The 25,172-nt window shown below is 43.6% G+C and overlaps 1 protein-coding gene across 8 annotated transcripts in view; it reads left to right on the forward strand.

The window, feature by feature from the left end:
- Positions 1-25,172, forward strand: part of LOC137417775 (inactive rhomboid protein 1-like) — a 120,001-nt gene that overhangs the window by 87,786 nt on the left and 7,043 nt on the right. For 4 of the 8 annotated variants that reach the window (XM_078785964.1, XM_078785967.1, XM_078785965.1 and 1 more), the window contains exons 13-17: positions 7,869-7,932; positions 12,919-13,013; positions 15,378-15,453; positions 15,604-15,704; positions 18,524-18,677. In XM_078785964.1, coding sequence (XP_078642090.1) covers positions 7,869-7,932; positions 12,919-13,013; positions 15,378-15,453; positions 15,604-15,704; positions 18,524-18,677 — 490 coding nt within the window. The remainder of the gene's footprint in view (positions 1-7,868; positions 7,933-12,918; positions 13,014-15,377; positions 15,454-15,603; positions 15,705-18,523; positions 18,678-25,172) is intronic. The other 4 variants (XM_078785968.1, XM_078785969.1, XM_068103676.2 and 1 more) reach the window with 2 other exon arrangements.

Consider the following 25,172-nt stretch of genomic DNA (forward strand, 5'->3'; position numbering starts at 1 on the left):
GCGCCGAATAAATCTCTTGAGCTTTACCCACCAGCTCACTTTGGACTAGTATGGTCCAGGCCTCCTCCGGCCAGTTTAACTGTCGAGCCACTTTCTCAAAGTGTGGAAAAAATTGAGTGACTTCCTTTTCACTGAAGGGTGGAACCAGCCTCACATGTCTGCCCACATCCCAGGTTTTCTGGCTAGGTGTCGACCCCGTCAGCAAGGGTGGTACCTCTCCCCGTTCTCTCATTAAATCCAGCTCTTGAATTTAATTTCTTGCTGAAGCGCCATGTCACGTTCCTTTAATTCCCTTTCGGCTTTTCTCTCCTCTGCTTCGAGTTCCCTTGCAGCTCTCCTCTCCTCTGCTTTTCTCCCTTCTAACCTTTCCTGGAGTTCTCATTCCACTCTCCTTTCCTCTGCTTGTTTCTCTTCTCTCCTCTCTTCTGCTTTCCTTTCTTCTTCTGCTCTTTCCTTTTCTGCTTTCCTTTCTTCTTCTGCTCTTTCCTTTTCTGCTTTCCTTTCCTCTTCTGATCTTTCCTTTTCTGCTTTCCTTTCTTCTTCTGCTCTTTCCTTTTCTGCTTTCCTTTCTTCTTCTGCTCTTTCCTTTTCTGCTTTCCTTTCTTCTTCTTTGATCATTTCCTGGAGTTCTCGTTCCACTCTCCTTTCCTCTGCTTGTTTCTCTTCTCTCCTCTCTTCTGCTTTCCTTTCCTCTTCTGCTCTTTCCTTTTCCGCTTTCCTTTCTTCTTCTTTTAACCTTTCCTGGAGTTCTCGTTCCACTCTCCTTTCCTATGCTTTTTTCTCTTCTCTCCTCTCTTCTGCTTTCCTTTCCTCTTCTTTGATCCGTTCCTGGCTCCGTAATTGCAACTCCAGTTTCCGGAGCTCAACGTCTTCTGGTTCTTCGGGTAGCCACTGCCAGGGTAACTCGTCCCATGTTCCTAATCCCACCATAGATTGTATCACCGTGGTCTGCAACTCTGCCGTCCTCAAATTAGTTCGGACCTCCAAGTTAAAATGTTTGGCCAATTTCAAGAGGTCTGCTTTTAGTAACGCTCGGAACTGTGCCTCACTAGGTGTTACCGCAAAGTTCTGTGCAACAAACGCCATGGTGACTATCGTTAACACCTGTTAACCTTCACCCAAGACTTTACCACAATTTCTCAAAAATTTACCAATTAATAATTAATTAATTAATTTTAATTAATAAAAATTATTATTTTATTATGTTATACAATTTTAGATCCCGGACGAGCCCCCAATTCTGTTAGGTGGTCCTCCCGGTAACTACCTGGTCTTGGTGACCCCCGGACCGTGGGAGGACCCCGCCAGAAAGATCTCTGATATATATATATATATATATATATATATATATATATATATATATATATATATACGTATATATATATATATATATATATATATATATATACACAGTGGAACCTTGACTTACGAGTGCCCCAACTTACGAGTTTTTCGAGATACGAGCCGTCGCTCGGGTGGTTTATTGCTTTGAGATGCGAGCCGAGATCCGAGTTACGAGCTTTCGCCACCCGGTCACGTGGTTATCTTGCCGTGCAAGTACAGTATCTCTGTCGTATAGCGCTGCATTTTTGTTTTCGCATTTTGGTTATTTCGAGTTTACGCCGCCAGGTGGGTTCTGGTCACGTGGTTATCTTGCCGTGCAAGTACAGTACGTATCTCTGTCGTATAACGCTGCATTTTTGTTTTCGCATTTTGGTTATTTCGAGTTTACGCCACCAGGTGGGTTCTGGTCACGTGGTTATCTTGCCGTGCAAGTACAGTACGTATCTCTGTCGTATAGCGCTGCATTTTTGTTTTCGCATTTTGGTTATTTCGGAAAATTTCTTAGTTTTAACCATGGGGCCTAAGAAAGTGAGTGGCAAGTGCAGTGCTGAGAAGAAGAAGAGGATGATGTGCTTGGATATAAAACATGCAATCGTCGAAAAACATGAGCGAGGTGTCGAGGAGGACGTATATAACGGCAGAGGAGAAGAGCATGCCAGGCCACAACTTGTGGATATAAAACACGCAATCGTCGTGTTTTATATAAAACTTGTGCTTGGATATAAAACACGCAATCATCGAAAAACATGAGCGAGGTGCCGAGGAGGACGTATATAACGGCAGAGGAGAAGAGCATGCCAGGCCACAACTTGTTCAGAATGCCGGCGATAGCTCGCCTTCTCTTTGTGGAAAACACGGTACTGAGAAGAAGAAGAGGATGATGTGCTTGGATATAAAACACGCAATCGTCGAAAAACATGAGCGAGGTGTCGAGGAGGACGTATATAACGGCAGAGGAGAAGGGCATGCCAGGCCACAACTTGTGGATATAAAACACGCAATCGTCGTGTTTTATATAAAACTTGTGCTTGGATATAAAACACGCAATCGTCGAAAAACATGAGCGAGGTGCCGAGGAGGACGTATATAACGGCAGAGGAGAAGAGCATGCCAGGCCACAACTTGTTCAGAGTGCCGGCGATAGCTCGCCTTCTCTTTGTGGAAAACACGGTGAGATCCTTAACATCCAACAACTAATGGGACGCAAACGGGGCGCCCAGTTTAGCGGTACACACATTGATGAATCACCCTGCCTGTGATTCACCCATGACAGGTTATAGCTGGGTCGGGATTCAAACCCAGGCTGGACAGTTTAGAGTCAAGTGTGCGTACCTCCAGTCCAGGCCATCCTGCCAACTTGTATGCTGCATACAGGTGAAATATAAAGCGCGAGATATTTTTATATATACTGTATATTTTAAACAAAATTGGTGTGGTTTTTGGCGGGCTGGAACGGATTAATAGCATTTCAATGCATTTCAATGGGGAAATTTGATTTGAGATACGAGCAATTTGAGTTATGAGCTCGGTCACGGAACGAATTAAACTCGTAAGTCAAGGTTCCACTGTATATCTATATATATATATATCTATATATATATCTATATATATATATATATATATATATAACTGTAAGAAATAGTAGAAACTCCAAAGTACGAGCAGGGCGTCTCATTTGTATTGAATAAATAATCGTTAGATTAAATAAGACGCGGACGTAGCTTCAGGACGTCGATCTTTAATTGTCGACAAGCTTTCGACCAACAAAGGTCTTCCTCTGAGTCTACAAAAACAGCAGGCATGTATATCATTCAAGTATGTATGGTGATATGTGTGTGAGATGTGTGATGTGTGTATAAAATGCATACAGAAGGAAGAGCCACGCCAAAGTTCACTCACCAGCCCCAAGTTCAACGGAAGTGACCGTTTGCGTTACAGTTAGGGTGCACGTGCATATACAAATATAGAGATATACATACATAAACACACAAACATATATTCATATCCCATTTATATTCATATAATATATTTATATATTTATATAAATGACATATAAAGGTAGAATGAATGATGAATGAATGAATGAATGGGTTACGGTTAACAATTTGATTGGGTTGATGTGGGAACATGCTTTAGTCATCAAAATTTATGCCATGAGGGACTTTTGTGCGAAGTTTGTGTATCCAAAAGGACTCACGTTTCAGAATCGTGGTGTGTGGTCGATTTGTGATTGATTCAATGGCAGAGATCTGAATGTCATTTATAGAGTGATCTGGTTGATTAAAGTGTATCGTGTAAGGTAGAGATTTGCCCTGACTGGTGTGGAAGTTATTGATTTCTGACCGGGTGTTATTAAATCGTGTGTAGAGTGTATTTTCAGTTTTTCCAACATATTGTTTGGTGCACTTTTGGCAAGTGATTAGGTATATGACCCATGTAGATTTGCAGTTCATATAGGAGGTGATGGGGAATTTTTGTCCAGTGCTAGAACTACAGAATTTGTTTCCTTCTAGTAAATGCTTGTGAATAATGCATTTGTTTGCTGTGCATTTATAGAAGCCAGGGATCCTAGTTTCTTTGTTGTGGGCCTGTGGGTGCTTTGCTTTTACCAAGAGGTCCCTGAGTGTCCGACCACGTCGAAATGATGTTAGTGGAGGTTGAGGAAATGTGGTGCCGAGTGTTTCTGATTGATGGAGGAGAGGAAGGGCCTTATTCAGAATACTTGGCAATTGGGATGAGGTAGCAGAGTAGGTGGTTACCAGTGGGACACGGTTAGTTGCAGGTTTGGGTTTGTAAGTCAGAAGGTCTGCTCTCGGTATGTGTTTTGCTCGGGTTATTGCTTCTTGCACAGAGTGAGGGTCATAGTTTCTTGCAATGAAGTGTGTTTCTAATTGGCAGAGAGAAGTTCCTTCTGCCATTTTTGTTGAGCAAATGCGTCTTACTCTGAGTGCTTGACTGTATGGTATGCTTGCAATAATTGTATGTTTAGGATGAGATGAAGAAGGGAGAAGGTAAGAGTGAGTGTCTGTTGGTTTGGTGTATAGTTCTGTTTCGAGTCTGTTATTTTGAAGCGTGAGTGATGTGTCTAGAAAGTGATTATATATTATATATTATATTATATTATATTATAAATCGACATTATCGTAAAAAACAATACACAAACCGCAGACATCATTACATGCAGAACCGTTCCTCCATGGAAATGAACACAGCTGAGGTTGAAAATAGTCAAACCAACAACAATAGAACTTCTACTGCAACCAAACTTGTAGATCTACCTAAACTCGGGATCATCAATCTTTCCAATCATTCCCTCAGTGAGGCGGAAATAAACCTGCTCTCTAAGGGTTTAATATTTTGCCCAATCGCTCCACAAATAGACCAATTACAATTGAAAGAAGATTTAAAAGATTTCTGTAGGCGAATGACATTAAAGGCACACTTTGCTAAAGTACACCCAGCACCATCAACGCCACAACAAACAACACCAACAACCACGCATACAATCACATACACCGAAACTAATACACCACAACTCACTTTACCTAAACCAAAAAGCACCTGGACACCACGTGTTGACAATCCATATCTACATGTCTATATGGAACAAGTGAGCAATGAAATTGAAAAGGTGGCACAAAAATATAATTGTTCCAGACATAAGGACAATCTTACAAAGGCAGAGCGACGAGCACTTCACAATCTCCAAAACAATGAAAAGATAGTCATAAAGCCAGCAGATAAAGGTACTGGCATTGTCATTAGGTCGACTACCGATTACGTTGCAGAAGGTAATCGTCAACTACATAGTGATACTTACAAAGAGCTCCCATCCGACCCTACCCTTTTACATCTTGAAGAGGTTAAAAGGGTAGTAGATTCTATTCGGGTGGATAAAACCATCAAATCTCGCTTGGTTCCGAAAGATCCTCATTGCCCTAACCTTTATTTTCTTCCTAAAATACACAAGGTAAACAACCCAGGTAGACCAATCGTATCTGGCTGCACATGTCCAACTGTTCTCATATCAAAATTTGTTGACTGTCATTTACGTCCTCTCGTGTTGAAGCTCTCCTCATACCTCAAGGACACAACCAGTTTTCTGACCCACATCCAAGGATTGAACAGAATATACTCACCTTTCAACTCCCAAACCATTTTAGTCACAGCAGATGTTACATCCCTCTACACTAATATTCCACATTCAGAAGGCCTGTCTGCATGCCGCAAAGCCCTCGATACACGACAAGTCCCAATACCACCTACTCAAGACCTTATGCGCCTATTAGAACTGACACTCAAACTGAATAATTTCCAATTCAACGGACGACATTACATTCAAACTCAAGGTACCGCTATGGGTACCCCTGTTGCACCATCGTACGCTAACATCTTCATGGGAATGATAGAGGCCAAGATCAATGCACAACCTCATCACGGAATCTTGGAAAAATCCTGGGTACGTTATATTGATGACATCCAGTTCATCTGGTCAAAATCCCCCCGTAGTCTCGCACAATTCCAAAATGAAATTAAATTTGATTCATCCGACCATCAAGTTCACATTCGACAGCTCACAGTCCGAAGTTCACTTTCTAGACACATCACTCACGCTTCAAAATAACAGACTCAAAACAGAACTATACACCAAACCAACAGACACTCACTCTTACCTTCTCCCTTCTTCATCTCATCCTAAACATACAATTGCAAGCATACCATACAGTCAAGCACTCAGAGTAAGACGCATTTGCTCAACAAAAATGGCAGAAGAAACTTCTCTCTGCCAATTAGAAACACACTTCATTGCAAGAAACTATGACCCTCACTCTGTGCAATCAGCAATAACCCGAGCAAAACACATACCGAGAGCAAACCTTCTGACTTACAAACCCAAATCTGCAACTAACCGTGTCCCACTGGTAACCACCTACTCTGCTACCTCATCCCAATTGCCAAGTATTCTGAATAAGGCCCTTCCTCTCCTCCATCAATCAGAAACACTCGGCACCACATTTCCTCAACCTCCACTAACATCATTTCGACGTGGTCGGACACTCAGGGACCTCTTGGTAAAAGGAAAGCACCCACAGGCCCACAACAAAGAAACTAGGATCCCTGGCTTCTATAAATGCACAGCAAACAAATGTATTATTCACAAGCATTTACTAGAAGGAAACAAATTCTGTAGTTCTAGCACTGGACAAAAATTCCCCATCACCTCCTATATGAACTGCAAATCTACATGGGTCATATACCTAATCACTTGCCAAAAGTGCACCAAACAATATGTTGGAAAAACTGAAAATACACTCTACACACGATTTAATAACACCCGGTCAGAAATCAATAACTTCCACACCAGTCAGGGCAAATCTCTACCTTACACGATACACTTTAATCAACCAGATCACTCTATAAATGACATTCAGATCTCTGCCATTGAATCAATCACAAATCGATCACACACCACGATTCTGAAACGTGAGTCCTTTTGGAAACACAAACTTCGGACAAAAGTCCCTCATGGCATAAATTTTGATGACTAAAGCATGTTACTACATCAACCCAATCAAATTGTTAACCGTAACCCATTCATTCATTCATTCATTCATTCATTCATTCATTCTACCTTTATATGTCATTTATATAAATATATAAATATATTATATGAATATAAATGGGATATGAATATATGCTTGTGTGTTTATGTATGTATATCTCTATATTTGTATATGCACGTGCACCCTAACTGTAACGCAAACGGTCACTTCCGTTGAACTTGGGGCTGGTGAGTGAACTTTGGCGTGGCTCTTCCTTCTGTATGCATTTTCTACACACCTCACACATCTCACACACATATCACCATACGTACTTGACTGATATAAATGCCTGCTGTTTTTGTAGACTCAGAAGAAGACCTTTGTTGGTCGAAAGCTTGTCGACAATTAAAGATCGACGTCCTGAAGCTACGTCCGCGTCTTATTTAATCTAACGATTATATATATATATATATATATATATATATATATATATATATATATATATATACATATATATATATAGGATATATATATATATAAATACAGATATATATATCTATATATAATTATATATATATCCTTTGCCTATATATATATATATATATATATACATATATATATATATATATAGATCTTTTTCACCCTTGATTGCAGTTTTCGTTGATTCATGTGCCCACTATGGATTTTTAAGCAGTTTCAATATTCAATATTTGACTATGTCTGTCTGTCCGTCAAAAATGAAGAGGAACCTTTCTAACCCACCAATGTTTAATTCTGAAAGGTTCTAAATGGTTCTATAGGGTAATTCTAAGAGGTTTTTTTCGTTTATAGGCTTTGCCTATTTCATGTTAAAAATGCCAAACTGAACCGCTTCCTTCGTACACACGGGTGCGATTTTCTTTTTGACTTGAAGATGAAACCAATGTCATGCTTTAATCCTCCATTTGGCTTTGCACTTGTTTGTATTTGTTTATCTATCAGGACTTGTGAAGAACCAGCATCTGCAGTTCCTCATGAATGGCCGGACAACATTACACAATGGCCGGTTCGTCGACCACACTACTCAGTAACCTTGTACATCCGACATAAATTAGTCGACTGGCACCATGTAAAATTTGTAAATTGTAGCTTTAACAAGTTTGATTTGCACAAGCAGCGTGTCGTGTCATGCCTCTCATGGTACAAAATGATCTTTTAATAACAAATTCATACTTGTCTCGTCGTATTTTAAGATTGCAAGCACACTTTTGTTTCAAGCCAACGAATATCCTTCTCACTAAACATATAAGGGCTGCTCAAATTGTTTTGACAATGTCCGGTCAGTCTTTTGTGACTGCCACTGGTAAGGTGTAACCCAGTACTACCTGCCGCATGGGCGGGTTGTCTGTGAATAAACCGACAGCCCTCACTGGCTCAGCTAGTGGGTAGGTTGACTGTGACACCTGCCAGGACTACAAACAAAACCTGACAAAGGGTGGATAAGCTCCCTTTTGAAGAAAACAGCTATCCAGTATGGAGATGTGTCTCCTAAAAAACACCTAATGGGGGTAGGAAAATTTAGTTACCTCCTCCTGCACAGTGGTCCGGTGAAGAGGTTCCTTTGTTTCAGGACTAGGTGAAGGTTCGGCCAGTTTTTCCTCTTCTTCTTCTTTGTATAGCCTGTCACATTTAGTGGATCTCAGATTTATTTCAGGTGAATTTCAATTTAAAAAAAAATAGGACAACTAGAACTGCTACTTTATAACTGCTGGCAGTGATGACCGGTTTCCTCCACCTTCCCGCTTTCATACAACCCCACTTTCACATGACACACACATCCCCATACACACACACACATCTCGTTTTTTCATTTCTGTTCCTCACAATTCTGTCTCTCTCTTTTATTCACACACACACACACACACACACACACACACACACACACACACACACACACACACACAGACAGACAGACAGACAGACAGACAGACAGACAGACAGACAGACAGACAGACACACACACACACACAGACACACACACACAGACACACAGACACACACACACACACACATACACACACACACACACACACACACACACACACACACACACACACACACACACACACACACACACATCCTCATACACCTACAAACCCACGTCCCCCCACACACACACAGATCCCCATAGACACACATACACATCCACACACACACACACACACACACACATGCCCATACACAAACACACACACATACACACACACATACACACACACACACACACATCCCCATCCATACACACACACACACACACACACACACACACACACACACACACACACACATCCCCATAGGCACACACACACACACAATCCCCCCACACACACACAGACACACACATCCCCATACACATACACATCCCCATACACACACATCTCCATACACACAGGCACACACATCCCCACACACACATGCATATATATACACACACACACACACACACACACACACACACACACACACACACACACACACACACACATCCCCAAACACACATCCTGCACGAATCGCGCCAAGTGAAATTAAGGCACGGCCCTCAGCAAAAGTGCCATTTCTTTATTCGACAATAACTTTAAAAATACTAATCCCACAAACTTCCAACTTACCTTATTCTTCTCCTCGAGTTCTTATCTTTTCACGAAATCACCAAGGGTATGCGAAGCTGCGAACGCAGGAAACCAATCAGTTACTTGGCCTGAGAAAAAAACAAGTGTTGCGTTTCTTCTTCTTTCAACTATAACGACTTCAGGCTTCCAGACTGTACAACCAATCATGTTGAAATTTTAAACACGTATTCCCCTTGATGAGAGTTACATTACCTTAAACGTTCAAGTCGATCAATGCAGCGGTTCAATGGTTAGAAGCTTTTTAAGATTTCCATTCAATTATTCATTGCGGCCAAACCATGTGACTTATCGAAACTTCCCAAGTAACGTTTAACAACCCACATGGTGACCATTTGTGTAAAGCTTCCACTTGATATCTTCAAAAATCAGGGAGGAGATAGGATTTAAAATTAATGCTTAAAAACACCATAACCCCTAAACGATGCACGTACGACGTCGTCATGGGGGAACGTTTTGTTCGTCATCGGCATGCAATTCTGCATGCAAAGTTTGGGCTCGATCTGTTCAGCGGTTGCAGAGAAAAAGGGGTTTTAGTGTTTTTCACGAAAAATAATAAGGCGGCCAAACAATGTGATGTATGATATCGAATTTTTTTGCATTCTGAATTCTTTTTCACTAAGGTCATGTAAAAGAAAAAATCATTTCGTGCCATCAAGGTGTCTAATTGTCGAATTCTAACTTCGTAACGTTAGCACTTTTAATATCCTAAATAAACATGTTTTTGGTCCCATTGCAGAGTTCTTTAGAATGAGCAATGACTCGATTTTCTCCATTGAGTCGTTTCGGAGATGTAGAGGGGCAAAGTTGAAGGTGTTTTCCAATATGGCGCCCATACCACGTGACCTATGATGTTATAATTGGCAGTAAAAAAATTCTATATGCCTAGCCAATCACTTGGTGAAAATTTTGTGTCAATCGAACCAACAGTTGCTGAGAACGTTCGTTTTAAAGTTTTCAAAGGTCAAAAATAGGGTGGAAGAATAATAATAAGAAAAACTCAAGGAAAAAACAAAAGGTATTCTTTGCATTTCATGTAAGAGTAAGACACCGAGTAAGACACAAATATATATCTACATTTATTTAATTTGTCACTTTTATTCTTTGGACTGACAGGATAGCTCAAAGGTAGCACACTCATCCTTGAGTTGTCTAGTCTGAGTTTTGAATACTTATTGAGTGGGACTCAGTGATGAAATGGGGTCCTCACTGGCAGAGTGTTGAATCACGGTATGTTCTTCCAGTCATCCCATCTGATATAGCTCCTGTATATCTTAAAAGGTCCGACGATGCCTTTTGAAAAGTACACTGCGTGCCAGTATTTCTGCACCAACAGTCAACTGGAAGTCATGGGCAAACATCCCAGAATCCGCATCACAATGAGACTATTTTGGCACACCCCCAATCTTCTGTCTGGTACAATCATTCACCTGGCTTTCTCTGATCAAGAGGCACTTATTCTAGTTGCCTTTTCAATTATTAATCTTTCATGAAATAAAATCCATCTCCTCTCCAGATGAAACATTTTCCCCAGAATGCTTCAAGCTTCCACACATTTAAACTTCTCACCCTCAGCCATTATCCATAGTTGTAATATATATATATATATACATATATATGGATACAGACTTGGCATTTAATATGGAATATTTTTTTTCTTGACTTGGGTTTACTTTCTGAACTCAGTATATCAATCTGGTGAGTTTCTTTTACGCTTTGGTGATTTCTTTGTTAAAAGAACCATGTCACTGATTGTCTTTCGCAGCAAGAAGTCAATAACAGGATAATATCACAGGTGGCGTGACAAAATGTAAGGACAGGTACATTTGACGATTGGCTCCACAATCGGGTATATAAGGGTTGTTGCGTTCTGTATTAGTGGAAAACAACTGCTGCACATCTACAAAAGTTATTGCCGCTTCCTCTGGAGATGGTCCGTCAACTCGACAATGCTGTTTGTCATGGAGTGGTGGCTTTACGAAATTCTGGCATGAAACAGCGTGCTATTGCTCGGCAGTATGGCATCACTCAAGGTCAGGTGTCAAGGATCCTGAAACGAAAGGCTCAGAGGGGTGTCCCTACTCCAATACCGAGGCCAGGACGTCCCCGCAGAACCACAAGGAGAGATGATCGCCAGCTGCACCGGTTAGTCTGCAATGGCCGTACCAAGTCAGCTAATCGGCTTCGGGCTGAGTGGCAGCAACTGACAAATGTGCCTGTATCTAATAGGCTAGTCAACCAACGACTGGTTCAAGCCGGCTATCGTGCCAGGCATCCCCTGAGAAAGGCACGCCTGACCAGACAACACCGCCAGCGTCGATTGCAGTGGGCCAGAGAGCACCGTCAATGGCAGCCAGGACACTGGAATCATGTGACCTTCAGTGTCGAGTCTATATTTCTGGTCTATTGTCAAGATGGCCGCAACCGAGTGTGCAGACAAGTGCATGAAGCCTACAACGAAGATTGTATTATGCCAAGAGTCCAAGCTGGAGGTGGTGGGGTGACCGTTTGGGCTGCTTTTCATGCAGGGGGCAAAACTGACCTGGTTGTTCTGAATGGAAACCTGAACCAGTTCAAGTACAGGGTCATTCTGGAAGAAGCATTCCTTCAATTTGCTTGTACAGCCTTTCGAGGAAACTTTGTCTTACAAGATGACAATGCACGGCCTCATCGTGCTCGCATGATCCAACATTTTCTTGCTGACCGTGGTGTCGAGCATATGGAGTGGCCTGCCATGTCCCCGGATATGAATCCGATAGAGAACTTGTGGGCAGCATTAACGCGTCAAATCGACAACTTGGACCAGCAGCCGACCTCTGTGCGTGAATTGCAGCAGGCTATTTTCACTACATGGCAAGCTATTCCTGTCCAAACCTTGGCAAATCTCGTGAACAGCATGCCTCAACGTGTATGTTCTCTCCTGAATGCTCGTGGGGGTTACACGAAGTACTGAACTGTAATTTTACAGTCCGTAATCCCAGTCATAATTTAACTTTTGATTTTGTTGAAAAAAAAATTGGCTAATGTGCAAAATAAAGAGATACTTCTGGAAAACGTACAGAAGTTTAACACAGTACTGTCTGTGAATTGAGTTCGATATAAGTTTACATCACTTTCAAGGATCAATTTATTTACTTCAAAATGTCAAATGTGGTTTTTGTTTCTTTTAAAGGTCACATTAACAAAATCTAGAATAATTTCAACATAATTCTCATGAACTTTTGGTTCTCAGTCATCTTGAAAAGTAAGTTCACCCCCACAAAAAAAATATTCCATATTAAATGCCAAGTCTGTGTATATATATATATATTTAATGTATTGCATTTCTTATGGTATTTTGTTTTGTTCTTATGCAATTTTTTTAGATCTGCACAAAGCCTGTGCAAGCAAACCACACGGGCTTTCCACAGATGGACTGTACGGTGACTGGGCATCCATGTTGCATCGGAACTAAAGGCCTGTAAGTCAGTCTCTCGCTCTCTCTCTCTCTCTCTCCCTCTCTCCTCTCTCCTCTCTCCTCTCTCCTCTCTCCCCTCTCTCTTCTCTCTTCTCTCTCCTCTCTCCTCCCCTCTCCCCTCTCTCCTCTCTCCTCTCTCTCCTCTCTCCTCTCTCCTCTCTCCTCTCTCCTCTCTCCCCTCTCCCCTCTCCCCTCTCCCCTCTCCCCTCTCCCCTCTGTCCCCTCTCTCCTCTCTCCTCTCTGCCCTCTCTCCTCTCTCCCCTCTCCCCTCTCTCCTCTCTCCTCTCTCTCCTCTCTCTCCCCTCTCTCCCCTCTCTCCCCTCTCCCTCTCTCCTCTCTCCCCTCTCTCCTCTCTCCTCTCTCTCCTCTCTCCTCTCTCTCCCCTCTCTCCCCTCTCTCCCCTCTCCCCTCTCTCCTCTCTCCTCTCTCCCCTCTCTCCTCTCTCCTCTCTCTCCTCTCTCTCCTCTCTCCTCTCTCTCCTCTCTCTCCTCTCTCTCCTCTCTCTCCTCTCTCTCCTCTCTCCTCTCTCTTCTCGCTTCTCTCTCCTCTCTCCTCCCCTCTCCCCTCTCTCCTCTCTCCTCTCTCTCCTCTCTCCTCTCTCCTCTCTCCTCTCTCCTCTCTCCCCTCTCCCCTCTCCCCTCTCCCCTCTCCCCTCTCCCCTCTGTCCCCTCTCTCCTCTCTCCTCTCTGCCCTCTCTCCTCTCTCCCCTCTCCCCTCTCTCCTCTCTCCTCTCTCTCCTCTCTCTCCCCTCTCTCCCCTCTCTCCCTCTCCCCTCTCTCCTCTCTCCCCTCTCTCCTCTCTCCTCTCTCTCCTCTCTCCTCTCTCTCCCCTCTCTCCCCTCTCTCCCCTCTCCCCTCTCTCCTCTCTCCTCTCTCCCCTCTCTCCTCTCTCCTCTCTCTCCTCTCTCTCCTCTCTCCTCTCTCTCCTCTCTCTCCTCTCTCTCCTCTCTCTCCTCTCTCTCCTCTCTCCTCTCTCTTCTCTCTTCTCTCTCCTCTCTCCTCCCCTCTCCCTCTCTCCTCTCTCCTCTCTCTCCTCTCTCCTCTCTCCTCTCTCCTCTCTCCCCTCTCCCCTCTCCCCTCTCCCCTCTCCCCTCTCCCCTCTGTCCCCTCTCTCCTCTCTCCTCTCTGCCCTCTCTCCTCTCTCCCCTCTCCCCTCTCTCCTCTCTCCTCTCTCTCCTCTCTCTCCCCTCTCTCCCCTCTCTCCCCTCTCCCCTCTCTCCTCTCTCCCCTCTCTCCTCTCTCCTCTCTCTCCTCTCTCCTCTCTCTCCCCTCTCTCCCCTCTCTCCTCTCTCCTCTCTCCCCTCTCTCCTCTCTCCCCTCTCACCTCTCTCTTCTCTCTTCTCTCTCCTCTCTCCTCTCTTCTCTCTTCTCTCTCCTCTCTCTGCTCTCCCCTCTCTCCTCTCTCCTCTCTCCTCTCTCCCCTCTGTCCCCTCTCCCCTCTCTCCCCTCTCTCCTCTCTCCTCTCTCCTCTCTCCTCTCTCCTCTCTCCCCTCTCTCCTCTCTTCTCTCTCCTCTCTCCTCTCTCCTCTCTCCTCTCTCCTCCTCTCTCCTCTCTCCCCTCTCCCCTCTCTCCTCTCTCCTCTCTCCTCTCTCTTCTCTCTCCTCTCTCCTCTCTCCTCTCTCCCCTCTCCCCTCTCCTCTCTCCTCTCTCCCCTCTCCCCTCTCCTCTCTCCTCTCTCCCCTCTCCCCTCTCCCCTCTCCCCTCTGTCCCCTCTCCCCTCTCCCCTCTCTCCTCTCTCCTCTCTCCCCTCTCTCCTCTCTCCTCTCTCCCCTCTCTCCTCTCTCCTCTCTCTCCTCTCTCCTCTCTCTCCTCTCTCCTCTCTCTCCTCTCTCTCCTCTCTCCTCTCTCCTCTCTCTTCTCTCTCCTCTCTCCTCTCTCCTCTCTCCCCTCTCCCCTCTCTCCTCTCTCACCTCTCTCCTCTCTCCCCTCTCTCCTCTCTCCTCTCTCCCCTCTCTCCTCTCTCTCCTCTCTCTCCTCTCTCCTCTCTCTCCTCTCTCTCCCCTTTCTCCTCTCTCCTCTCTCCTCTCTCCTCTCTCCTCCTCTCCTCTCTATACACAGGGTGACTCAAAACGTTTAATAATGTTTAATAACTTTAAAATTATCCAATCAAACTGAACAAAATTTGCAGATAGTGTAACTCACTCATAGTCAAGATATCACTGAAAAGATCAGTTGTCTCCAAATAAATTTGACAATTTTTCAATTAAATCAGTGACAACGTCGATGGTTGATGATATGCTCCAAATGGGCACCATTTTGCTCAATGCAGAGAGCCTGAGCTGAAGGAATTGAGAAACCAGTGCAATATGTTTATCTTTATTGATGAAAGAAGGCCATTGTGTTTTTGTTATTGTTGCTATTGTCTAGGTGTGAGATCACGTCACGGGAATACTGCGATTTCATGGACGGCTACTTCCATAACGAAGCAAGTCTATGCTCACAGGTAGCCCTGAGCAGCAAATACACATACAGTTGGAATGAACACCACCAAAGACACTTCAAAATCATAACAATATTATCATAATCTCACGAATTTATGAGAATTTTTGGTTGATCTCGTCATCAAATCTTTCCATTTGCATTTTTGTTGTAGGTACACTGCATGTGGGATGTTTGCGGCCTGCTTCCCTTCCTCAACCAAGATGTGCCTGATCAATTTTATCGCCTGTGGCTCTCTTTATTCCTGCATGCTGGGTACGATTGGGTCTCCGGGATTGGGATATGAGATGGAATAAAAGGTCAAAGTGTAAGCAAGTCAAGAAGAAAGAAAAAAAGAGGGTCAGAGTGCTTATGAAAAGTCGAGAAAGGTTGAGGGAAGAGTGGAAGGACAATAAATGATGTAGTTGGTAGGAAGAGTAGGTGGAATCTCAGACTAATTAAGGGTAGAGATGGTAGGGACAGAACAGCAGTGAATAGACAACAAATAAATCAAATTCCAGGTCTTCGTTAGTGAGTCTGTGCCATCTCTGATTGGTGACTGTCAGCATCTTCACTTACCAAGTAGTTCTAGAACCATGCTGGAACTACCACATTGGTCCTAGGTTTGTTGTGACTACCAAACCTGCCGTAACACAAATACAGTCGTGACCAAAAATATTGGTACCCTTGCCCTTTTTTCAAATAATGCACCATTTCTTCCAGAAAATTGTTGAAATAAAAAAATATTTTGGTATGCGCAAATGTATTTCTTTGGTTTGCAGTGGAACAAAACAAAAAAAGGTGAAAAAATTACTAAATCTTAGCTTATTCCACAAAAAATCCTAAAATGACCCGGACAATATAATTGGCACCTTTTAGAATTTGTTAGAAATAATTAGATTTCAAGCAGGTGATTCTTCTTTACTTTGGAATTGAACTCACCTGTGGTGAGTTGCATGTGCCTGCAATGTAAAAATCACTCATTCAACCAGTTTGAATAGGGAAAAGGAGTCATTCTGCTGTTTTGTGTCACTGTGTGTACCGTAATGAGCATGGGGAAAAGAACGTAAACCAGAGAATTGTCTGAGGAGGTCAGACACGAGATTGTAGCCAAGCATGGACAATCTCAAGACTACAAGTCCATCTCCAGAGACCTTGAGGTTCCTGTGTCCACTGTACGCAATGTTATCAGGAAGTTTGAGGCCCATGGCACTGTAGCCAACCTCCCTGGAAGTGGCCGCCAGAGAGAAAACTTGATCGAAGATTGCAGCGAAGGATTGTTTGAATGGTGGCGAAAGTACCTCAATCAACTGCCAAACAGATTCAAGCTGACCTTCAGACACAAGGTATGACAGTTTCAACTCGCACCATCTGTCGCCAACTCAATGAAAGGTGGTTATATGGTGGGAGACCCAAGGGGCCCTCCCTGCTGAGAGAGAGACATAAGAAATCCCAAATGGAGTTTTTCCAAAACACACCCGAACAAGCCAAAATCCTTCTGGGAAAATGTCCTGTGCACAGATGAGACCAAATTAGAGCTTTTTGGTAAAGCACATCATCTCTATGTTTACAGAAAATAAAATGAAGCCTTCAAAGAAAAGAACACCTTCCCTATAATCAAACATGGAGGAGGTTCACTGGGTTCCTTGAATGTGTGCATGGCATCATGAAATCAGGAGATTACCAAGATATTTTGGAGCGCAATGTTCAACTCAGTGTCAGAAAGCTGGGTCTCCATCAAAGGTCATGGGTCTTGCAGCAGGAAAATGACCCCAACACACTTCAAAAAGCACCCAGGAATGAAGAACCACCTTTAGAGGCCATTTCCCCCCGCAGAGCAGGGGTTGGCCTTTTTTTGGGCACCATGGCCCTTTTTGAAGCAATGTTTTATGGCCCGATGCCCTTCCTGCCACCAACCCTGTTCGTCGCCCCTTGCGACACACAGGGAATTACCAGTGAACTGGTACTCAAATTTGCCGACCTCGGAAGGATGACAGGCTGAGTCAACCCCCCTGGCGTTAATTCAGCGATCGACCGGGATTCGAACCCAGGATCCTAGGATCCCAAGCCGGCAGCCTAACCACTAAGCTAACACCAGGCTCGGAATGGTTCAAGACAAAACGCTGGACTGTTCAGAAGTGGGCAGCAATGAGTCCAGATCTAAATCCCATTGAACACCTGTGAGGAGTCTGAAAACAGCAGTTGGGAGAAGGCACCCTTCAAATCTGGGAGAACTGGAGCAGTTTGCACAAGAGGAATGGACCAAACTGCCAGTCGAGAGGTGGAGGAAGCTCATTCATGGGTATAGGAAGCACTTGACTGCAGTTATTTTGTCCAAAGTCTGTGCTTCCAAATATTAAGTTGAGGGTGTCAATAATTTTGTCAATGCCGTTTCTTTTTTTTCTCATTTAAAAGGATACATTAAGTTCTGAATCAAAAAAAAGGTTCTGTAATATTAACAGTGAAATAAAGAATTGTGGAGACCAAATACTTTTGTCAATTTCAACCTATTTTTAGAGAAAATTTTTAGTTATTTGAAAAAAGTGCAAGGGTGCAAATAATATTACTGTCTATGGTTACCAAAAGCAAGTGAGCTCCATATTTTTTTATGCTGCAAGAGTCTACAAAAAACTTCCTTCCTAATAATGTATGGAGACCCAAAGGACACTTTTTGATATATATGTCTCCAAGGAATGAATGTTCATACCAATATAAACCTTGCACGCAGACACCTGCAACGAACATCTCAATTTTTTCAATGTACCATATGTAGTGATTGTCAGAAGAATGTGTGATGCGAGCTTTTGCCTTAATGGAGCCGTGGGTTCTGCATTGGATTGGTTTTAGTTCTGAGAGGTTTTGGGCCATCTAGTGGAGGCAAGGCAAGTGAGTGAGTAGTCAAGAAAAGCTTCATGGAACAAACATATGACAGGAGTATATAGATGATGAAAGTGAAGCTTTTTGTGGAAATAATTACTTTAATACATTCTGATTTGTTTGTGCCAATGCTGGGGTGCGGTCTGACTCTGCCTTTGCTTGTCTTTGTGTTGTTGTGTCTATCCTTTGTATTGTCGCACCTGTGTGTGTGTGTGCAGCTTGCTGCACTGTCTCGTGTCTGTGTGCTTTCAGATGACTGTGCTCAGAGACCTAGAGAAACTCGCTGGCTGGCTGCGTATCTCCATCATATTCATACTCAGTGGAATTGCTGGAAACCTGGCCAGCGCCACCTTTTTGCCCTACCGTGCCGAGGTGCCATACTGTGCTGATAACAATGACAGTGGTTGTGAAAGGTTATTCAAGAGAGCTCAGTGATTATCCGTCTAGGTATCAATTCAACTCCCAATTAAATCTGATTAACGACTTAAAATACTGTCAAGAGTAGTTCCAGTGGGACACGTCTTAATCATCCGAAACAAACCTCTGTGTAGGCATCTTTAATGTTTCCACCTGACTTAATGACATGGGACCATAGGTTTATATATATATATATATATATATATATATATATATATATATATATATATATATATATATATATATATACATACAGTGGGGAGAACAAGTATTTGATACACTGCCGATTTTGCAGGTTTTCCCACTTACAAAGCACGTAAAGGTCTGTAATTTTTATCATAGGTACACTTCAACTGTGGAAGACGGAATCTAAAACAAAAATCCTGAAAATCACATTGTATGATTTTTAAGTAATTAATTTGCATTTTATTGCATGAAATAAGTATTTGATCACCTACCAACCAGTAAGAATTCCGGCTCTCACAGACCTGTTAGTTTTTTCTTTAAGAAGCCCTCCCATTCTCCACTCATTACCTGTATTAACTGCACCTGTTTGAACTCGTTATCTGCATAAAAGACGTCTCCAGACCGTCTCCGACCACAAAGACCGCAAAGACCGACCGCAAAGCCGTCTCCAGACCTGTCCACACTCAATCAGACTGCAACCTCTCCACAATGGGCAAGACCAGAGAGCTGTCTAAGGACATCAGGGACAAATTTGTAGACTTGCACAAGGCTGGGATGGGCTACAGGACAATAGGCAAGCAGCTTGGTGAGAAGGCAACAACTGTTGGCGCAATTATTAGAAAATGGAAGAAGTTCAAGATGACAGTCAATCTCCCTCGGTCTGGGGCTCCATGCAAGATCTCACCTCGTGGAGCCTCAATGATCATGAGAAAGGTGAGGGATCAGCCCAGAACTACACGGCAGGACCTGGTCAATGACCTGAAGAGAGCTGGGACCACAGTATCAAAGAAAACCATAAGTAACACACTACGCCGTCATGGATTAAAATCCTGCAGCGCACGCAAGGTCCCTCTGCTCAAGCCAGCGCATGTCCAGGCCCGTCTGAAGTTTGCCAATGACCATCTGGATGATCCAGAGGAGGAATGGGAGAAGGTCATGTGGTCTGATGAGACCAAAATAGAGCTTTTTGGTTTAAACTCCACTCGCCGTGTTTGGAGGAAGAAGAAGGATGAGTACAACCCCAAGAACACCATCCCAACCGTGAAGCATGGAGGTGGAAACATCATTCTTTGGGGATGCTTTTCTGCAAAGGGGACAGGACGACTGCACCGTATTGAGGGGAGGGTGGATGGGGCCATGTATCGCGAGATCTTGGCCAACAATCTCCTTCCCTCAATAAGAGCATTGAAGATGGGGCGTGGCTGGGTCTTCCAGCATGACAACGACCCGAAACACACAGCCAGGGCAACTAAGGAGTGGCTCCGTACGAAGCATCTCAAGGTCCTGGAGTGGCCTAGCCAGTCTCCAGACCTGAACCCAATAGAAAATCTTTGGAGGGAGCTGAAAGTCTGTGTTGCGCAGCGACAGCCCCGAAACCTGAAGGATCTGGTGAAGATCTGTATGGAGGAGTGGGCCAAAATCCCTGCTGCAGTGTGTGCAAACCTGGTTAAGAACTACAGGAAACGTCTGATCTCTGTAATTGCAAACAAAGGTTTCTGTACCAAATATTAAGTTCTGTTTTTCTGATGTATCAAATACTTATTTCATGCAATAAAATGCAAATTAATTACTTAAAAATCATACAATGTGATTTTCAGGATTTTTGTTTTAGATTCCGTCTTCCACAGTTGAAGTGTACCTATGATAAAAATTACAGACCTTGACGTGCTTTGTAAGTGGGAAAACCTGCAAAATCGGCAGTGTATCAAATACTTGTTCTCCCCACTGTATATATATATATATATATATAAATAATATATATATACAGGCACGTGAAAAAGTAAGTACACCCCATGTAAAGTTTTTACTTTTCAACATATTTCAACATACAGCTATTTGATCTTCATTTCAACAATATTGACAGATAAAGGTGATATAATATAACAAGTATCATGAAACATTTACATTTTGTCGTCCATTGTATAATTTAAATAAACATAAATGCAAATTTCGCATGTGGAAAAAGTAAGTACACCTTTGGCTCTAATAGGTGGTATTGCCCCCTTTGGCAGAAACAACCTCAAGTAGGCGTTTCTTATAACTGTCCAACAGTCTGTGACATCGACTGGGAGAAATTTTTGCCCACTCCTCCATGCGGAATTCTTTCAGCCGTGCGATGTTTGAGGGGTTTCTTGCATGCACAGCTCGTTTCAAATCCGCCCACAACATCTCGATGGGATTTAGATCCGGGCTTTGACTTGGCCATTCCAGAACCCTCCATTTCTTTCTTTACAGCCATTCCTTGGTGGATTTACTGGTATGTTTCGGGTCATTGTCATGTTGCAAGGTCCACCTTCGGTTGAGCTGCAACATTCCGACAGATGGCCTCACATTATCCTCAAGCACCCTCTGGTACAATGAAGAATTAATAGTGGATTCTATGATGGTGAGCTGCCTAGGCCCTGATGCAGCAAAGCTGCCCCAAACCATAATATTTCCACCACCATGCTTTAAAGTTGGTATCAGGTTCTTGTGGACAAATGCTGTCTTTGGTTCTCGCCAAACATGTATTCTGGTACTGTGGCCAAATAGCTCTACCTTTGACTCATCTGTCCAGAACACATTGTTCCAGAAGTGCTGGTCTCTGCCTAGGTGTTCATTGGCAAACTTTAGTCTTGCCCTGATGTACTTTGTGGACAGCAAAGGTTTCCTCCTTGCACACCTCCCATGTAGATCAAATTTATGCAGCCTCTTTCTAATGGTAGACTCGTGTACTTTGCCATCAACAGTGTGCCATCGTACTCGTGTACTTTGCTGTTTTCAAGACCGAACTCTCTTATCTGTCTCCCTCTTCCAAATCCTGGTGGCGTCTGGTCAAATCTGTTTCTGGTGTTTGTTCCCCCTCCATCCCCTCCCTCACCTCAAACGGCTTAATGGCTGACTCCACACATGAAAAAGCTGAAAGCCTCAACTCTGTGTTTGCCTCTAAATCTTGTGTCCCAAACCCATCCCTCTCTGTACCCACCGTACCCAGTCATACCCAGCTGCTCCTGGACTCTGTGTCCTTTCCTCCTGACAAGGTGGAAAAGTTTCTGTCAACCCTCGACTCTGATTCTGCAACTGGTCCTGACGGCATCAGCCCACGGGTCCTAAAATCATGTTCTTCTGCTCTTTCACTCCCTCTTTCTGTTCTCTTCACCCTCTCTTTTGCTCAAGGTCACCTGCCATCTGCTTGGAAATCAGCGAACATCACCGCTTTGCACAAAAAGGTGCAAAAACAGATCCTAGCAACTACAGACCAATCAGCCTTCTCCCAATTATCAGCAAAGTCATGGAATCCATCATTGCTTCAGATGTGAAATCTTTCCTCTTCTCCAATGGCTTGATCTCTGATCATCAATTTGGTTTCAGACCTGGTCACTCTACTCTGGACATGCTGCTTCTGCTTTCTCAACAATGGATGGAGGTCCTCAACACTAAACAGGAAATTAGAGCTGTCTCGCTTGACATTTCACGTGCCTTCGATACAGTCTGGCACCCTGCTCTGCTCACCAAACTCTCCTCCTTTGGTATCCATGGAAATCTCCACGCATGGCTGGCGGACTTCCTCTCTGGTCGTAGTCAACGTGTGGCCCTGAATGGGTTTCTCTCATCTCCTCTTCCTGTTCAGGCTGGAGTTCCCCAAGGTAGTGTTCTGGGCCCTGTGCTTTTTCTGGTCTTCATCAATGATCTCTCTGACTCTTGAAAATCCTCTCTATCTCTTTGCTGACGACTCTACTCTCTGTCGCTCCATTCCTCGTCCCTCAGATCGGCAGTCTGCAGCCTCCTCACTCTCTGCAGACCTGGACAAAATCACAGACTGGGCAAACAAATGGAACATGCCTTTCAATCCTGATAAATCTCACACTCTTACGATGTCTCTCCGAAAAGACCGACTGGACAACCCTCCCATCCACTTTCTGAATAATCCTCTCCAAGAAGTTCTGTCACTCAAGCTTTTGGGTCTCTCTATTTGCCATGATCTTTCCTGGGAAAACCACATTTCAAATCTGGCCTCCAAAGCCAGTCGCCGACAGGGCATCCTCCATCATGCGAAGTCCTTCCTTGGCACACCTGAGCTCCTCACCACATACAAGGCTTTCATCCGCAGCTCTATGGAATACTGCTCTCCCCTCTGGTCTGGTGCTCCTGCCTCACACCTAGCTCGTCTTCACGCTGTTGAAACCAAAGCGTTCAGAATCATTGGAATCTCCCGCGATGAAGCTAACTCCAAGGGCCTTTCACTCACTCACCGCAGGCAGGTTGGTGGTCTTTCCGTCTTCTACCGACTCCTCTCTGGCCTTGCCCCCCCAGCTCTCTCTGGGCTCTGTCCCCCAAATATTCCTACAGGTCGCACAAGATCTGCCTGCAACCCTCTTATGGTTAAACTGCCAAAATCAAGACTTTCTGCTCACCTTCACTCCTTCATTCCTCTTTTCTCCCGCCTCTGGAACAAACTCCCTCACTCTCTTCAATCCCACGCCACCCTCCAGGTCTTTAAAACAGCTGTTCACCGCCATCTCTTATCCTCCCCCATCCAAAACCTTGATCTTTACTACCCCCGCTAATTTCGGTCCCCTTGTGTTTTATACCTCTCCCCCCCCCCTCCCCCTTCCCACACCTCCTCCCCCCAAGCCCTCTCCCTCCCACACTTCTCCCTGCTCTCAAATGTTGTGGTTGTGTGCTTCCCCTTCTCTCCCCCATCTTGTCTTCCGCTCCCTCTTTTTGTATATTTTGTTTGTCTGGTTGATTTGTTTGTGAAATAAATGTTAGCTCTTCCACGAGCCTCGATTCAATATACAAAAAACAAACAAACAAACAAAAAACAGTGGCAAGAGCTACCTGTAGGTCCCGTGATGACATTCTGGGGTTCTTAGAGACTTCTTTCAGCATCTTGTGGTCTGCTCTCGGGCTGAACTTGCTGGGGCAGCCTGGCCTGAACAAGTTAGCAGTTGTTTGGAATCTTCTCCACTTGTAGATGATCTGCCGGACAGTCGAATGATTGATTTCAAATTGTTTGGAGATCTTTTTAAATCCCTTCCCAGACTCGTGGGCATCTATAACCTTCTTTCTGAAGGCATCAGAAAGCTCTTTTGATCTAGGCATGGTGACGCCGCACACTTCAACAACAAAGAGCAAACCAAACTAAATGTCTGAGGTTTAAATAAGACAGGTTCCTCCAAGATCCTCTCTAACGATGTTCTAATCATTTGCACCTGAGCTGGTGCACCTGATTCTAATTTTAGGTATTTGAAGTTGTGATAAATGCCGGGGTGTACTTACTTTTTCCACATGCGAAATTTGCATTTATGTTTATTTAAATTATACAATGGACTACAAAATATAAATGTTTCATGATATTTGTTATATTATATCACCTTTATCTATCAATATTGTTGAAATGAAGATCAAATAGCTGTATGTTGAAATATGTTGAAAAAGTCAAAACTTTACATGGGGTGTACTTACTTTTTCACATGACTGTATATATAAAACATTGTGGAAGTCTTGGTCTCTCCAATGGATAACACGAGACCCTCAGAGGTGAAGTTCCAAGACGCTGAGTGGGGGCATTCTACATATGCGCTAACTTCGTAGTGCAGTGTAGTTATTTCATTATTTTGACTGCATGACAATTTTTGGGAGTGCATACGCTTTTATGGGGAAATTTCGATTATGCTAGAGGACGATTCCGTAGCTCAAATGCAGTCACCTGCTTTAGAAATAACAAACTTACTAAACTAGCGTGGACCGGCTTGCTACGCTCGCCTCACCACATGTCGCTGCTGGGGTACAGGCATGTTTTTACTTAGGATCAGATACAATATGCATGGCATTATAATATGTTAAATCAGGTCATTGAAAGGATCAGACTGTGCCTCACCATTTTTAATTCCTTATAATAAAATGTACTTCCATAAGGGTGTCAGGAATGAGTGTGGGGGAGGGGGAGGGGAATATCGCAAGTCACAAAACCCCTGGGAAGTGAGGGTGGTTATTAATTTGTAATAACATCACCATTATGCTACTATCAAAAGTTTTGTTATTTCTTTTGTTATTAGAAGTGTGTTTGGAAAAATTCCAAGAACAACACCTTGTAAAAACGCCACAAAAGTGGCAGGAAGGGTTGTGCTATTAAACCTTGTGGTGCATATAGATTACAGTAGATCTTTGCTCAGGTGTGTTCATGGACGAGATAAGCATAGATTGCCTCACGGATATCAGGATTTCTCCAAACTTCTTTCAGTTTCGTATTAAACAACATTAGTGACTGTTTCAAAAGCT

The sequence above is a fragment of the Myxine glutinosa genome, chromosome 10, assembly GCF_964187855.1.
Source record: "Myxine glutinosa chromosome 10, kmMyxGlut1.1, whole genome shotgun sequence".
Classification (NCBI taxonomy): domain Eukaryota; kingdom Metazoa; phylum Chordata; class Myxini; order Myxiniformes; family Myxinidae; genus Myxine; species Myxine glutinosa.